This window comes from Ambystoma mexicanum, chromosome 4q (assembly GCF_040938575.1).
Source record: "Ambystoma mexicanum isolate Mex_15411 chromosome 4q, UKY_AmexF1_1, whole genome shotgun sequence".
NCBI lineage: Eukaryota > Metazoa > Chordata > Amphibia > Caudata > Ambystomatidae > Ambystoma > Ambystoma mexicanum.
In genome coordinates this window covers 1293128678-1293147369 of record NC_090928.1, presented here as the reverse complement: position 1 = coordinate 1293147369, position 18692 = coordinate 1293128678, and the positions used below count along the sequence as shown (strand labels likewise).

Below are 18692 nucleotides of genomic sequence, written 5' to 3'. Positions count from 1 at the left end.
GGCAAATCCGGGTGGATAGAGTCACAGAAGAAGTACAGAGGGCCTTGGGTAAGCGTATAGATCTCTGGAATTGGCTAGAGAATTACGCTCATCTCCGGAAGCTGAAAAGCTAGCAGTTTGTCCAATATAGACTGTACAACTTCAAAAAACCTCAGAGTTACCTTAATCTGTGCCCGGATGTGAGACTTAGACGCTTCATTTTACTTTTAAGGCTCAAACAACTACCTACGGTAATGATCACTGGCAGAAGAGTCATGATCGCTCCAGAACTACGGGTTTTTGCCGGCTATGCAACGAAGTGAATCAGCCAGAGACGGCCAGACATTTGCTGACTGAATGCCACAAAATGATAAGTGCCATAAACCTCGGTCTGGGTTGTTTTGTGCACAATCACGGCCACATCAAAGAGGAGATATTTTGGCATCACTGCATTAATTCTAATAGCATGAGGCTCCTGATGGCTTTGTACAATAGTTGGCTGAAGGTGGAAACAACCCTTAACATAACTTTATAGGAAGACACAAAGATGAGTTACTGAATAGTAACTGCTGTAGCCTAAATGATTTTGCTACTTACCTCAAGTTTGCATTTATACAGGAACTGCTGTAACATCAAAACCTTTTAATTATGTTATCAAATGCTGAAAGTCTCCCCGCAAAATTAGCTGACATTATGAGGCAATGTATGGTTCTGAACTATTACTTAAACTGAGACTATTGTTATCCTAAATCTTAATGATTTGATGGTTTGTTTGCCTAGGGAATATGATGTTTTCCCCTTCCTTGTAATTTTGTATCTAAATGTCTTGTGTTCTTTTTTTATGATAATTTTTATTCTTTTTATGTTTTCTTATATAAAAGCTATTATATGTGTAAAGTTTCAATGTAAACTAAATCACAATAAAATATTATTATTTTAATGGTACAGTACCGAAGGGTGCAGTTTCCCCTGATGGCAGTACCAACTCCACCTCTATTTCTTGACAAAGACCTACAACACGTGCCTTCACAGTTGTGGACTACAAATCCACATGATGTGGGATTACTGAAAGACGTAACCCCTGTGCATATAACACTGAGCCAGGTGCAGTGCTACCTAGGGTAAAACAATATCTATTATCAAAGGAGGCGGAGGAAGGTATTAGAAATGCAAAACAGGCCCCACTGGAACTGGGGATCATCGTGCCATCTACATTTCCGTGCACCACCACGATATACCCTGTCAAAAAATCAACAGGGGGCAATTGGAGAATAATTCAGGACTTGCGCCCCCTAAATGATGTGGTACAGAAAGAATTTCCAGTTGTTCCTAATCCTGCAACAATTTTATACAATATCCACAAAGAAGCCACATACTTCACTGTAGTGGACTTGAAAAATGCATTTGTCTCGATTCCACTCCATCCTGAGTCGAAGTACCTCACGTCATTTACACAGGGCCAGATACGTTTTGAACATACTAGGTTACCACAAAGGTAATGTGAGAGCCTAAGCATCTTTAACAGAATACTGCACACAGATTTAGGGAACATTCAGGTACACAGCACGATTATCCAGTTTATGGAAGATCTGCTAGTGTGTACTGACAGTGAGCAGCACTGCCAAGGGGATTCCATTACGCTCCTATAAAGGGTACAAGGTGGACAAGATAAGTTGTAATACTGCCAACAGGAGGTGCTCTATCCGGGGCAGTTCATATCAGCGAATGGTAAAAATACAATGGTTAAAGAAATGCAGAAGTTTAAAGATCATAAGTTACAGTGGACTGCAGATATGATCAAACAGTTTGATGATCTAAAAGAAGTCATTAGTTCAGCACCCGTACTGCATACACTGGACTACACACAGGAATTTTACTTGTTCTCACATTCAGATGGCCATGACCGCAGTATTGACACAGAAGAGCACTATGGGCAATAAGTCATTGGCCTATTACAGCAGCACACTTGATTCAGTGATGCAAGGGCAGTTTGCGTGCGAACAAGCTTTAGCAGCTGCTACATGTGCAATAGAAAAAGTTATACTATTGTAATGAGGTGCTCGGTTATGTTTTATGTGGAACATTCTCTATTTGCAATCCTAGAAAGGTCAAAGTCCACCCTGACTACACAGAGATCTCCGACGTATGAGAATATTATTTCAGAGCCCCATGTTCATGTGGTTAATTGCAAAACAGTGAATCCTGCCACTTTGCAAACAGTTATGCCCACTGCCGAAGATCTGATGGTGCACGACTGTGCCACATACGAGGGGGAGGAGAATGAAATTCCAAAGCGAAATATTGCACATTGAAAACGGGTGAGGTACTCTTCGTTGATGGGGCATCCACAATTGACCAGGATGATGGACAAAGACTTATAGGTGCAGCGGTGGTATGACTTGAGGAAGGGGAGTACGTTACGGTGGTTATGAAAAGATTGCCCATGCATTATTCTGCACAGGTGGCGGAACTCATAGCACTCATTGAAGCATTGAGAGCGTCCCAAGGGTGCCATGTCACAATATATTCAGACTCTTTATACATCACAACAACTTTGCACAGCAGTCTATCCCACTGGAAGAGGAGGGGATTTTGCAGGGTGGATGGGTCTCCGGTACAGCATGACGCAGTGCTAGAAACACTGATAGAGCATTATCCCAGCCAACTTTTGTGGTGGTCGTCAAGTGTGCTGCCCACACTAACGGGACAGACTAAATATTGACAGGGAATACAGCCACTAACACAACAGCCAAAATGGCAGCGTATCTGCCAAATAAAATGCCTGCTGAGTACATTGTGACCACTCCACCAGCAAGCGAACATCCAACACCTTACACAGCATTGCCCATCTCCCAGAAAGGGAGAAGGAATTGTGGCTACAAAGGTGATGCAAGCAATCCCCAACCCATCTACTGTGGAGACAAGAGAGCTTCGGGAAGACAGTAAGGCCCCGGGAGCTGCTAGCAGTAGCCTTTGAACAGTTACATTACCCATCTGTTAGGCGATCCTCAGCACATCAGGCCCCCCCACATCAGAACACTGCTCACATTCCCCAAACATCTCCAACCCTGCTTCGAGGCTCAAGGGATTCGGTGAACCCACAGAACCGAAAACACCGTACCTTCTTTGGTGTACGGGCTCGTTTACAACCTTTCCTGCATTGGCAACTGCCTTGAAGGATGTATCGCAGAAGGGACGGCGTTACGTCATCACGTCGGTCACGTGATACAGTGTGGCGTTCCTCACGTGATCTTGGTGGACGTCACATGGCCCAGAGACGTCACATGACCCAGGGACACACAGTATAAAGAACTGAGAGGCAGGACGATCATTGCTTCTCAGCTGGCTTCGGACCCTGTTTGGCGTTATTACTTGCTCCTTGCTACCTCGACCACGGAACTCTATCTTGGACTCTCTTGGACACCCCTTTGTACCTTTGCACCTTTGCTTGGAACTGTTTACCTGTTGCCGGATTTTTGGACTGCACATCGACTTGTCTTTGGATCATCCCTGAGTATCTTGCTGTACTTCTACGCCCAAGTCAAGCCCTATCTTACAGGTGGCCTGCCTGTATCCACGCTTACCTGCGGTTCTACCACTCCAGGGACCGCTGTATCTTTTTGAGCCTCGAACCTCCCTACTAGGTTACCTGGGTCTCCCTTACACCAGATAGGTAAGACACTTTAGATTCTTTTGTTTACCTGCCTGTATTGTGATTGCCTGGTGCTTAACCTCATTCCTTCTTGACAGCAGCATCGGTGTTCCAGAGGCTCCGTGGATCTGGGAAGACATCTCTCACCTGTGGCCTCAAGGGTCGCACAGCGGGTTTCTATTTTGTTCCCCTGTGCGTCACTTGGGGACGGAGGTCTCATCGGTCTACACAACACTCAAGTCAGAACAGACTGAGAAGCCGTATAGTCGTGTTAGACGATGCAGGGATCCACGGACGAACCCATAACTGCTTTAGTTCAGGCAATTACAATATTAAGGGCAGATATGGCCGCCGCGAACACAGTGATCCATCAAAGGTTGGATACCATACAGAGCGTTCAGCATTCCCTTCCTGCAGACCCTGAGTTTGGAGATGGCAGCTCCTCCACTACACCCCCTCCCTTGGCTACTTCTACAGTCCCGACTCCAATAATCCTCCCAACTCCTTCCCCCCTGGCTGCTCCTGAACGTTACCAGGGTGATCCCAAGAAATTCAGAACCTTTGTTAACCAGTGCAAGTTACATTTCTTATGCAGGCCTTTGGCTTTTCCCACGTCCACTGCTAAGGCCGCCTTCGCCCTTTCCCATTTAGCTGGAACAGCTGCCGCTTGGGCTAATCCCCTGTTAGAAAACAATAGCCCAGTTCTTTATGACTTTGATTTGTTGGTCCTAGAAATGTCCCGAGTATTCGATACTCGACACAGGGCACAGTCTAGGGATTTGGAGTTGTTGGAATTGACTCAGGGCAAAAGAACTCTGATAGATTACATCACCCGGTTCAATCAGCTAGTTGCGGAAACATCATGGCCAGAAAACAAGCGGGCGGTGGTCTTTTATAGGGGGTTGAGTAACACCATGAAAGACGCTTTAGCAGTGATCCCTTCTATGCCTACTCAGTATCAGGAATTGGTTGATCTCGTCCTGCAGGTAGATGCACGCTGATCGGAGCGTAGAGCTGAAATGGGGGCCTCTTCCTCTCCTACTCTTGTTAATACTCCCGCTTCCGGTACTGAAGAACCTATGCAAGTGGGAGGGTTACGCAGTCCTATTACAACATCTGAGAGGGAACGTAGAAGGGTAGATAATGCGTGCTTTTACTGTGGCACCACTGGACATTTCGTGAAAGAGTGTCCTCGACGTCCCAAGAAGAGTCAGGTTTTTCGGATGGCTCGACCTTAGAACCGGAGACCAGGTCGAGTGTCCCATCATCTTCTCCGGGTACCCCTCTTGCCTTTGCTCGTGTTCAACCCATCTCCGTAAAGGCTACTCTATGTCCCTCTACTGGCCTTCTTCATGCAGTCAATATCATTATTGATTCCGGTGCCACTGGTAATTACATAGATATTGATTTGGCCCATTCCCTCAATCTACCCTTAGTGGTAAAAACACGACCGGAACATGTCCAAGCCGTAGACGGCTCTGCATTGGTTTCTGGTCCTGTTAGACATCAAACTGCACCCCTCTTGTTGAACATACAAGACATACACACAGAAACCTTAAGTTTTGATTTGATCACCGCACCTCAATTCGGTATCATACTAGGGATTCCCTGGTTACGTGAACATAATCCACTGATCAATTGGCAAGCAGGCACTGTACTCTTTGAGTCCGATATTTGTCAGTATTATTGTCTCCCGATCCATCAAGCCCCTGACACACCCTCTCGGGTCTTGGGAGCCTTAGCACAACTCACACTGACAGTTGACGATCCAGAAGTCATACAGTCCCATACTGTTGGGGGGTTGATGTCTGGGATTCCGCCAGAATATCGGGCTTTCGAATCAGTTTTCGATCGAGGCTCGTCTGAGGTACTTCCTCCACATAGAACTTATGACTGCCCAATCGAATTGCTTCCTGATTCCACTGTTCCTTCGGGCAGGATCTACTCTTTGTCTCCTTCGGAGGAACTGGTGTTAAAAGAATATGTACAGAACGCCCTGCGTTTAGGACACATCCGCCCCTCCACTTCACCAGCGGCAAGTCCTATCTTCTTTGTACCCAAGAAGGAGGGGGATTTACGTCCTTGTGTAGATTATCGGCGTCTTAACGCGATCACCAAGAAGGATAGATATCCCATCCCGTTAATTACTCCTCTCTTAGATCATTTAACACATGCTTCCATTTTTACCAAACTTGATCTACGCGGCGCATACAATTTGGTACGCGTTCGCGAGGGAGACGAGTGGAAAACTGCTTTCTGTACTCGTTACGGCTTGTACGAATATCTTGTCATGCCCTTTGGCTTATGTAACGCCCCGGCCATGTTCCAACGATTCATGAATGACATTTTCAGGGATATTCTGGATGTGTACATGGTTGTGTATTTGGACGACATCCTGATCTTCTCTCGTGATCTTGATGACCATGTAAAACACGTCCGAGAAGTATTAACCCGTTTAAGCAAACATTCCTTATTTGCCAAACCTGAGAAATGTCAGTTCCATAAGACCTCTGTTGAGTTTTTGGGTTTCCACATCACCCCTGGGGCGTTATCCATGAACGAGTCTAAGGTCAAAGCAGTCTTAGATTGGCCAGCACCTCAAACACTCAAGTCCTTGCAGGCCTTTTTAGGATTCACCAACTTTTATAGGCGTTTCATTTCTTCCTTTTCCACGATTGTAGCCCCACTCACGGCCCTGACTAGTCCTCGGGTACCATATCAGTGGCAGAGAGAACAGCAGGAGGCTTTTGAGACTTTGAAAACCGCCTTTACTACCGCACCGGTACTCCAACATCCCAATCCTGATCTTCCGTTCATAGTCGAGGCAGATGCCTCTTCCTTTGCCCTCGGGGCGGTACTGTCACAAACATGTCCTAATACAGGCAAATTACATCCAGTGGCATACCACTCCCGTAAGTTTTCCAGTACTGAGTCTCATTATACCGTTACGGAAAAAGAACTCTTGGCTGTCATGGACGCTTTCCGTGTTTGGCGTCATCATCTTCTGGGGGCTAAACATCCCATCACAGTATACTCCGATCATCGGAATCTACAGGATTTGGCCTCTCTGAAATGCATTAATAGCAGACAGGTCCGATGGCATCTTTTCTTTTCCTCTTTTGACTTCCGTATTATGCACCGTCCTGGAACGGCACATGGGAAGGCGGATGCCTTGTCACGTTCCCCGGGGGGGGTCCAATTGCCTACATTCCCCGACACTGTTCTCGGAAAGAGTCATGTGATTTGTCTCTGTACTCCCTCATTGTCACTGATAGACTCGGTTCTATCCTGGACTAGCGATCATTCTGACCAGTTGCGAGAATGGGACCCAGTGTTTTCTGATGGATTACCGTTCGTACATGAACGCCTGTTCCTTCCCACACCTGACACACGTAATCTGGCCCTGGAGTGGTCTCATGACGCTCCCTTTAACGCTCACCCCGGACAAGAGCGCACTTTAGATCTTCTCAAGCGTTGGTGTTGGTGGCCTTCTATGAAGCGCGATGTAGAATGTTATGTTAGATCATGCGCAGTATGTGCTCAGGCTAAACATCAAAGGGGTCGACCAATTGGGTTGTTGCTTCCGCTTCCGGTACCTCCCAGGCCCTGGCATACGTTGACGATGGATTTCGTTACTGATCTCCCCAAGTCGAAGGGCTTTGACTCCATCTGGGTGGTGGTGGACACGTTCACTAAAATGGCCCGTTTTGTTCCCTGCAAAGGTATCCCTTCGGCTCCTGTATTAGCGGATTCGTTTTTTGAACATGTGTTCATGCTATTCGGCCTTCCTTCGGTCATTATATCTGATCGAGGCTCACAGTTCACCTCTCGGTTTTGGAGATCCCTGACGAAGCTTTTGGGCATTGATACCAGGTATTCTTCGGCCTATCATCCTGAGACCGATGGACAGACCGAAAGGACGAATCAATCTATGGAACAATACCTTCGTTGCCTTATATTGCAACATCAGACCTCTTGGTTGGCCGCTTTACGGCTTGCGGAGTTCGCATATAATAATGCGGCTCATTCAGCCACTGGTTATTCTCCTTTTTACACCCTCTATGGCCAACATCCCAAGGTCTTGCCGGTCCCTGATGCTTCTGATTCTGCGAACCCTGCGGCCACAACATGTCTTAGGGATCTTTCTGCCTTACACGCTAGTACAGTGGTTCATCTCACTGAAGCAAAGGCTGCTATGAAGGCCCGTGTGGATGGCAAACGTCGGGCTGCTCCCCCTCTGGTGGTGGGTTCCAGGGTCTGGTTGTCTTCCCGTCATCTTCGCCTAGTGGGTTGTCGGAAGTTGCTACCTCGCTTTGTCGGTCCTTATGTGATATCAAAGGTTGTTAATCCGGTGGCTTTCCGTCTAGTGCTTCCCAGCTCTTGGCGCATCCATCCTGTGTTTCATGTCTCCCTCCTCAAACCTTGTCCCGACTCTGTCCGTCTTCGTACCCCTGTTGCGCCGGTGTCCTTGTCCTCTCCTGATGTTTTCGAGGTGTCGGCCATTTTGGGCTCCAGATGGTTTAGGGGAGGGATCCAGTATCTGGTGGATTGGAAGGGTTACGGCCCGGAGGAACGTTCATGGGTTTCCGCCTCTGACCTAAACGCCCCTCGCTTGGTAGCCCGTTTCCATTTAGACCATCCATCCTGCCCACGGGGTCGTGGGCCGTTGGGGAGGGGCTATGTTAGGCGATCCTCAGCACATCAGGCCCCCCCACATCAGAACACTGCTCACATTCCCCAAACATCTCCACCCCTGCTTCGAGGCTCAAGGGATTCGGTGAACCCACAGAACCGAAAACACCGTACCTTCTTTGGTGTACGGGCTCGTTTACAACCTTTCCTGCATTGGCAACTGCCTTGGAGGATGTATCGCAGAAGGGACGGCGTTACGTCATCACGTCGGTCACGTGATACAGTGTGGCGTTCCTCACGTGATCTTGGTGGACGTCACATGGCCCAGAGACGTCACATGACCCAGGGACACACAGTATAAAGAACTGAGAGGCAGGACGATCATTGCTTCTCAGCTGGCTTCGGACCCTGTTTGGCGTTATTACTTGCTCCTTGCTACCTCGACCACGGAACTCTATCTTGGACTCTCTTGGACACCCCTTTGTACCTTTGCTTGGAACTGTTTACCTGTTGCCGGATTTTTGGACTGCACATCGACTTGTCTTTGGATCATCCCTGAGTATCTTGCTGTACTTCTACCCCCAAGTCAAGCCCTATCTTACAGGTGGCCTGCCTGTATCCACGCTTACCTGCGGTTCTACCACTCCAGGGACCGCTGTATCTTTTTGAGCCTCGAACCTCCCTACTAGGTTACCTGGGTCTCCCTTACACCAGATAGGTAAGACACTTTAGATTCTTTTGTTTACCTGCCTGTATTGTGATTGCCTGGTGCTTAACCTCATTCCTTCTTGACAGCAGCATCGGTGTTCCAGAGGCTCCGTGGATCTGGGAAGACATCTCTCACCTGTGGCCTCAAGGGTCGCACAGCGGGTTTCTATTTTGTTCCCCTGTGCGTCACTTGGGGACGGAGGTCTCATCGGTCTACACGACACTCAAGTCAGAACACCATCCCACAGTTTGAAGCAGCACATCGCAGCAGATATACAGGAGGAATGGTTTATACCAAATATTCAGGAGAGCATCACAGAAATGATCGTACACTGCACCACCCGTCAAAGTTACAGTACAAGGATGATACTACAGATGTTAAGGGGCACATTGTCCCGCCCTAGTGGGCCGTTTCGTGAATTACCCATAGATTATGCTGATAAGGGTGAGCATTGCAATTGCTCCAGGTACCTCATAGTAGTGGTTTGCCTTTTCTCAAGGTGGGTGGAAGCAGGGCTTTGCGCACATCCGGATACCAAATGTGCTGCTAGATTCTTGGTACGCAAGATTTTTCCTCGATGGGGTGTGTGTAAGGTTTTAAGGTCAGACAACGGCACACATTTTTTCAATGCACTGTTTCAGACCGTCACAGCACTACTTGGCATTAAGCACCGGATGTGCTACATTTACCACCCACAGGCCAACAGTGTTGTAGAGAGGATCAACAGGCTCCTCAAAAGCAAATTGTCCAAACTGTGTGCCACGTTGAAGAAGAACTGGGTGCACCGTTTGCCCCTGGCCCTTTTCAGTCTACGTACACAGCCCAGCACAGACCACCATTTGTCACTTCACGAAGTGGTCACTGGTCGGCGTATACATACCCCCATATGCCCTGCAAGAAGAGCTTTAGATGCACATAGGGCAGTAGCGGTGTTAGGTGATGAGTTCAAAGGTTATTTGACCACACTAACACGGGCAATTAAATGCGTCTCCCGACAGATTGAACCTCCCAGAATTGAGACAGCAGACACACTGGACGTAGCAACCATGACGGCGACAGATCCTGAGTGCATCACCGCACAACCGCTGCTGCCTGATGGCTTTGTGTACGTTTGTTGTACGTAGTTGGAACAGGCCCTACAAGGTGGTGTTTTTCACTCCCTTTGCTGTGAAGGTAAAGGGCTTGAGATATTGGGTCCACCTCCCCCATGTCCGCAAGGCACTAACAGAATGCACGTCTGCTCTTCAGTTATCTTAAAGGAGGGGCAATAGTACCTACACCCTATCTACCTCACCTGCCTGTCAAGGCACATTATGTGTGCAGTGTCAGACTCCATTGACCGGCTGAAGCTCGGCTACTAGCTCCACATTCTTCTTTTTTTGGGAGCTCTTTCTCTCTCTCTCTCTCTCTCTGTAAAGGTATGTCTTGTACGTCTCTCCTTTTCTTTGTTTTGTGTCTTTTGCTTCCATTTCAGGAGAGAGATGATGAATCTCACTAATGTAAATAATTATTCAGTAAGTTGGGATCTGAAGTGTAGATGCACAAATGACAATATATGGGCCTATGCCTACTATTGTGGAATGACCATTATTGCAGGTCTATGTATGATATTGATGGCAGTATTGGGGCTTTATTGGGGAGAGTATGTTATACGGGGAAGTCCTATAAAGGGGGGGGAATGAGACTGTGTAATTAGGCGCGACAGTACATATAAAAGTTAATAATATTAGTGGATTTACATATATTAGTAGCAACATGAATGCTAACAATAATAATGGACATTAATATAGGCATAGCAATAGTGTAGATATAAGTGTTAGTGATGATTATAGCAGGAACAATACGACAGCAAGAGTATGTGCACACTTGCCAATGAGGGTGATGGTGAAGAATTTGTTTCCTTCAATTTGTGGATCGTTTGATAGATCAAAGCAATATGATATTTTCGATGGCACTGTTAAAGCTGGCCCCGCTGAGAGCGTGTATAGAATAATGAAAGGGGAAGTACAAAAAAGTACAATACGTATCAAGGGCTGGGTTTGGATGTGATTGAGGATATACGCAAATCCCGAGTTTACCAACAGTTGGCATACTGATATGAGTGGTGTGGTGAGAAACGTGAATGGAAGATTATTTGTGGTCACTCATTCCACAGGAGTCAAGGGCTCTCAAGGTGATAGTACCGCAAGCAGTCCCAATTATAGAGGCACAATGAGGTCCCAATTATAGAGTTCATCCTGTACAATGGAGAATAAAAGGAACATTCCAGGCACACAGTGTGCAACTGCAATTGGTGGGTCCAGATCTTGTGAAATGCAACAACAATCCAAACAACATCAAGTGTATGGAGTTACCCTATTTGATAGTGAAAAGGCGTAAACATGTCAATAACAAATGGCAGAACACCACACTACCTTCCCTGGCAGAAAGACGGGTAACATATAACAAGAACATGTTAGGACGAGTGGAGAATTTCTGTGCACAAATATGGGTAGATCACATCAAAAAGCTAACGTGTACTCAGCGCTACTAGAAATCCCAGAAGAATACCTGAAGGGGGGAGCACACCCTGCCAAGGAACCAAATGCCCCCACCCATATTCGAATAAGAAGATAACCCATTGTCCACACAAGGGCTTTGCATCCTGCCAGGCAAAGGGCAGTTTCAACACCTAAAGAGGAAGAAAAGATTGAATTTCTTATCCAAAGACTCCTATGCATTGCTTGCTGAAAAACCAGGGGAATACCGACTCTTCAGCTCAGCAGAATGCTTTTTTGCATCTCTACTGTTGCCTGGAGTGCAGGCCGAGCAAACACAGAATGGTTGCAAATCGTGCGATTGGAGACGGACCAGCTCGCAAACGATACAGAGAACGGGTTCAACGTGATCAAGGTTGAGTTGCGTTCATTGAGACTTATGACAATGCAAAACCGCTATGTGCTGGACATGTTAACAGCAATGGAAGGCAGGGTTTGCAAAAGATTTGGCGATTCCTGTTGCACGTTTGTGCAGTTAGAGGATGCAGAGATTGCATTGTTATCCCACATCATTGTAGCTGTACATGGCATGGGTGTTCGTATGAAGAGGCGGGAGGAGTACAGGAGAGTGACTGGTTCACCATGGCATTTGACTGGGCCCTGTCGTGGCTTGGAGCGATCATGAAGATGTTGATGTCCATCATCGTGTTCATCCTTGTTATCTTCTGCACCTGTTAACTGGCCCTTCGATTTTGTGCCAATGCAACAACCAATAGTGCATGAATGATGGTATCAATTGGAGTTTCAAAGCACAGCACGAGACAAATATTGAAGTACAGACTGACCTCCCACAGTGTGGCCCTAAGCATGAAATGCTCCCCATCCTGTATGGAGATTAAGTTGACCACCTATACCACACTATCATTACTCCACCCCCTGATATAGAGAATTATACAGAGGTTTGGGTGGACCTGGCAGGGGATGTGGGAAGCATCTATATTACTTGCTCATAGGGGGGAGAGTTTGCGGTCAGTCTGCAGGGCGTGGGTACCAATAAAGGGAACACAGCCATACGTGAAAGCAGAGAGGAGACCATGGGAGCGGAGGGCAATTAAGGAGTTTGCTACTGTAGAAGTAATGGAAATGGGAATGTTGGGAAGGGTCAGACCGCGTCCCACACCCTAAGCGCTTTAGAGTAAGCACTATGATGGGTAGGCGGGGGGCGGGGCAGACAATGGTAGGACTCCACCCCAATATAATCAAGCCACATAGTGTAGCCCAAGGCACGAGCAAGACTGCAAAATGTTAGTGCATTCTGTGTAGATGTTAGTAACCATAGTTTGGAGACAAGGCCTGTGTGGCAAATTCAGCATTTTATGTATTAGTACCTAATTGCAAGACGAGGGAAATCTCCAGTCATGCCTGAGCTCCCATGAGGACAACCCACACCCCCAACCGCCATAAAGCTCATTCATTGTTCTAATAGTGTTGCAAAGATGTTTTTCTATCTGCAAGGAATGTGTCATAGACCGGCGCTTGGTGTCCATGTTATCTTACACTGGCCAAAGCATGACCCGGCCCCTCCGCAGGCGACCACGAGTTATAGCTCCTATAACTTACTAAACATCAAAATCCCTGTATTCCATGGCACCAGGTGCCCTTTGACCACCAACCCAAAGTAACAAGTCCTGAAATGGTCAAAGAGGACGGACATTGCACATCTTTGAGCTACAATCATATGATTTGTATTGTGAGGTGCTGGGTGGGATAAATTATAGTTTAAAATGACAGTGGAGACCTTGGAGCCGGATGGCGCGGAAGGGAGTGCGTGCAATGTGTGTGTGTGGAGGTTAGAGTGCCCCAGAACCTCCTTTGTGCCAGTCTTAAAGTCTGTCAGGTGCACATTATAATGAGAAACTAGCATTGTGTTAGGAGTGTAGTTAATTTGTTCTTTGACCTTCGTCGTTGAGAAGAAGATGATCTCCACAGCACCCATGTGATGGAAGAAGGACGGACTGGGATGGAACCAATGACCTGGCATCACTTATGGGAGAGGCAGATTCTTTATAGGCACACACCGACCAGCTGAACACAGGTTTTTACTGTATGTATTGCATCACAATGACTATGTGTCTCCTTTTAAGCCTCTGCTTGTACCCTTTTTCGGCAGAACGTTCTTAGCAGCAGAGTTCTTTGCTGTTGCTCTCATCTGTGTGCGAGATTAAAATGGGTTATCCTTACAAGATCGACTTGGGCATTTTTTCACAAGCGGGTTGTATTACCAGAGTGTGAGCCTTCAGGGTCTAGCCTTCAAGGGTCCACCTGCATGTTAAAAGGATTCACCAGAGAGGCAATGACAAACTAATGCAAAGACCAAGGTTTTATGGGTATGCAAAGGATAGCTGGCCGATTTCTGTAGTCTGCGTTCTGGTCAAAGAAAGGAAAACTCAAATATACATGAGTACAAACATGGAGGCTGGAAATCTGGCCGGCATGAAGTGGATCATTGGCAATTCTCTTCAATGGCAAACTATACCAATAGACACTGGCAAAGCTAATAGGCCTGGCTTAGCAAATGCAGTCAGTTCTTTGTTGTCCTGCTGTGTGGCTTTGTAAAAAAATGGGCCATTTACAAATCAAAACTTTTGATGTTGCCAATGCTTGTTTTTATTACCTTTGCTCTTATCTCTTTCCTAGGTCTTAATTCCTCCACTTGTTCATTTTGATCTCTGAGTATCTTGCTATGATTTCTTAAGCCTGGAGGGTCTGTGTCATATGCTACTAAGAATCACAATTCCATAATGGATATATAGGTTGCATAAAATCAGTTACCTAAACTCATCATTAATGGAAACATACACACAATGCAGCATCTGTGCCTACTGGTATAGTATTAGGCAGCAGCAAGGTAACGTGACACACCTCAAACTTGAAGTAAGGGATAGTCTCCTTAAGGGTGTAGAATGAAACAACTGATCTCCCAGTGAATCTATTGCCATAAAGAACCAAGTGTTGCAGGGATTCCTTTGTACTCAGCGTCAACAACAGGGTGCCAGTGCTTTCATCCGTCAGGCCGGTGTTGGACAGACTGTGGATTGAAGAGAAGTGAGAACATCAATCTCGAGCAGAGGTATTTATTAACACTGAAGGCAAAGATTATGTTTGCAAACAAAACACTTCTGTGTCCCTAGAATGCAATATAATGCTATGTGATACAAGCTGGGTGTACCTTGACAGGTACTGACAGTTCAATCTGTATATTAAATTCCAACAAGGTGTTCTAAAACTGTCATACAATCTCTGTATATTGCTTACTTCGGAGGGAGAATTCAAGCTGTGGTTACCATTCCCTCAATGTGTTGTAACACTGGGTGGTATGCATTGGGCATGTGTTGACATGCAGATAGTGGAGAGGCTAGAGGGGATGTGCTATAATGCTGGGTGATATAAAATGAGTGTGCATTTTCACGTACCAGGAGGATAGAGTCAGTCTCTGTCTACAATGGCTTCAATGTGCTCTAACGTGGTCTGTGCATTACCAAGTACCAGGGGAGAGTCAATGGGCCTCATTCCAAGTCCGGCGGGTTACTGCCAGACTCAGAATAATTTACTGGCACCGGACTTCCGTGTGCCACCAGGGCTTTACAACCCTGGCGGCCTGGGAAGTCAGGCGCTGTTAAATTGTATTTCCCCATTGGGACTCTATGGGAATTGGGAACATGGAAGCACCGGCACCATTTTTAATGGTGCCGGTGCTTCCGTGGCGGTCCGGCAGGGTTCAACCTGTCGGGCATAGCGGCTCCGGCAGGTAGACCTGTAGTATGCTAGTCCGGAAACAACGGTGAGCATATCGGCACTGTTGTTTTCTGGACCGGCATACTTGGAATGAAGCTCAATGTGCTTAGTAGTCCCTCAATGTGCTCTAATTCTGTGTGATAAAAGCTGTGCGTGCATTTACCACATACCAGGAGAGTCAGTCTCTGCTTACAATGACCTCAATGTGCTCTCATACAGTCTATACATCACTATGATGAATCCTGTGGAGTAATCATTGATTCCCCGGCAAGAATCTCCTTCTATGTGGCCAGGGGACGGCAGTCGCTACCTGATCCCAACTGTGGGGCAGGTACTATGGGGGAGTACCGTTAGCCGCGGCAGAGCTACTGGAGACACGGTTGTGTCGAGAAGCAGTAGTCTTACGGGTGGATGAATGCGGAGCAGTCTGGAGTGCTGGAGGAAGGTCTACTGTGCAAGTCAGGCTGGTCCAGAGAGGAAACTTACTTACCGATAGGCGTGTGAGCAAATAAGAGTTTTTGACTACTCACCAAGTAAAGTATGAAGACAAACTTGAACAAGTCCACATGTATGAAATGTCAATGTGGGGAAAGTTGGAGCAAGTATTACCCCAAGCAAATAAATATTAATGAACTTATTAAAACGCACAACTTGAACAAGTCACCAAGTATGAAATGTCAATGTGGGGAAAATTGGAACAGGTAATACCTCAAGCCAATGAAGTAGGAGTACAGTGAATTAATACAACTGTGCTATACTCAAAAACAGCGAGACAGAGAAAAAGTTCTGGTGAAGGAATACATCAGGCAGTGAACAATTGGGCGGAAGATACCCCGCAGGAGAGTATACCAGGAGATCTACAAGACCCCAGAAGGGGATTCCTGACAGGGGAGTATACCAGGCAATCCACTCAAAATATATGGAAGTATAAGACATTGTGGAAGATACCTGGCAGGAGAGTATACCAGGGGATCTGAAGAACCTACTAAATGATTCCTGACAGGGGAGTATACCAGGAAATCCACTCAAAATATATGGAAGTATAAGACATTGTGGAAGATACCTGGCAGGAGAGTATACCAGGGGATCTGAAGAACCTACTAAATGATTCCTGACAGGGGAGTATACCAGGCGGTTTATTAAAGAAACTGTTTGAAAGAGACATTTTCACCATCCTTAAACTGTTGTTTGATGGAAACACTTTTTCCTATCCTACCAAAATATCCTGGGGAAGGGAATCACCTAATTGCTTTAACAGAAAACACTTTTTCACCAAACATAAATCAGAAACATTTCCTTGCACTCTTAGTTATTTATTTATAGTGTGAGGGTCAGATTAGTATGTTTTGGAAACAAGGACAGTTTATATGTTTTGACGACTAGCCACGGACCGATCTTTAATTTTAGTTTCCTAGGTAGGGAAACTCTCTTTAGGATAGGGACAGAGAGGCCTTTATCCAACCCTTTTTATTTGAATAAAGAGGTCTGATAATGAAAATACAACTTTGTGTCCGCCTCTCATTGCTGACCCCTCACATATGGTGTCAGAGTGGGATCGAACTCAGTTGATACAAACTGGGGATTCCACACGAGTATAATAAATACTAGCCCCACATTTCTTACATCTGGCTTAATATGGAATAGCAATACCCCTCCTACTAAGGGTGCTATAGTCAAGAAATTGAACCATGTTCTATGTCCTTAACATTGATATCAGGAGAGAAATCTAAGCAGGTCCTTTTCCCTGCCAGTAGATTAGGATCCTTAAGAAAAGATCATGAGAGCCGTATTCCTTTACATGCTAATGTAGGGGTTTGTCTTCCAACTCTCAATTAGTCAAGCCTTTTTACCAGCTACAAAAACAGTAGCGGGTAACTTTTATCATCTTTTTTGTCCCCATGACTGTCTGATACCAGTTTCTTTGCACTTGAGGATATTTTTCCCCCCATCAGTGTGTCCCTCTATATTATCCCCTGTAAAGAGGGAAAGTAAAACATGTTACCCAATCTTTCTTGTAGAGAAGAATTGAGGTTTTTTTTTTTTTAATCTTTCTCTAGTTCCTATACAAATCAATAGGAGCAAAAATTGTGGGAAACCAGCTGCATGAGGTTTTTTGGGAAGTATCTGTTAGGCAGAAACCTGTGCAGTTCCCTTAGGGACCACTGCAAAAGATTTAAGACTACAGGTGTTTGGCAGTAAACCCACTTGGTAGCAGTCTGTACCACCCAGATTCACTTGGTAGCTGTGGCTGAGCAGTCAGACTTCCCTCAAGAAGAGCTAGGCAGTATGCAGAGTATACACAATAGGTACAGAGACACAGTAGTACAAACAAACACTGACCAGAGCTTTAATGTAAAAGTATATAATTATTTATTTAAAAACACACTTGTAGTTTACACTAGCAGTTTACACTAGCAAAAATGAGGTAAGTAAATTCAACACACAGTCACTATCATATATATACAACCCTATTCACTTATTAGACAAAGCTTAGTGAGAAACACCATTATTTTCAGACAGAGGTGAGCGCTTAACATAAGATGACACTCTAATAAGTTGTAAAGAAAGGGAGGGAAAAAGGCAGAGTTAAAAAAGCACACAAGTTTCAATACTTTCTCAAAGAACCACAATAAGGCAGGATAGGCAGAGTTCTACTGGAGAGCAAGGAAGTCAATTGCCAGGCGCACTCTTGGAGAGAGCAAGCAGAAGGGGTCCAGGTTCGCACAGTGGGGTTATGCGTCGTGTAGATAGTTCGCACAAAAAGGATGAAATTCAAGTCAGGAAAAGTTAGCTAGGTTGCCCCAGGCTAGCCCAGGTTAGAAAGTCGAGGCTTTACTGTCACCCCGAACGATCTGTCGCAAGGGAAGCCAGGCGGGACACAGTACCTTAAGTGGGAAAGGAGCTCCAGCGGGGGCAGTTGTTCCTGGCAGCAGGTGCAAGTCGGTGTTTCGTCCAGAGGAAGACGAGGTCTCGCCGTGGAGGAAAGATGAAGGTTGTTGCACTGCTAGGGAAGAAACCAGCCGCAGAGTCCCCCGGTTAAAAGGTACTACCCTTCTCTTTGCTGTAGTGGTAAACCGTGGTATTCCGGTTGCCGGGGTGCTTGGCACGGGTAAGGCGGCCACGAGATGCTCCAGGAAGGTGAAAAGAAGGCTAAACTGGTTATCCCCACCAGTCAAAGGAAGAAGACTCTCCGGACTGGAGATCTCCTCTGTCATCGGGAAAAGTGGTGAGACGGTTCAGCAGGGCTCCACCGGTGGTGTCGTCGTTGCAGGTCGGCTCAGCTTCTCCCTCCTCGGATTCTTAGGTCCTGTGGCGACTTCTGAAGTTCCAGTCCCCAAAGCCCTGCTTTTATGCAGTACACCCCCATTCACTCACCCTAGCTGTCAATCAAACATGCTAAGTGGTGAGCCGGCCGGCTCACCACTTGGGCCAATCACACAAGAATGCG

The 18692-nt window shown here is 46.3% G+C and overlaps 1 protein-coding gene across 5 annotated transcripts in view; it reads right to left on the bottom strand.

Annotated features, from left to right (window-relative positions):
- Positions 1-18692, bottom strand: part of LOC138468387 (NACHT, LRR and PYD domains-containing protein 3-like) — a 1409260-nt gene that overhangs the window by 656349 nt on the left and 734219 nt on the right. For all 5 annotated transcript variants that reach the window (XM_069608927.1, XM_069608925.1, XM_069608926.1 and 2 more), the window contains one exon: positions 14372-14537. In XM_069608927.1, the coding sequence (XP_069465028.1) occupies positions 14372-14537 (166 nt within the window). The remainder of the gene's footprint in view (positions 1-14371; positions 14538-18692) is intronic.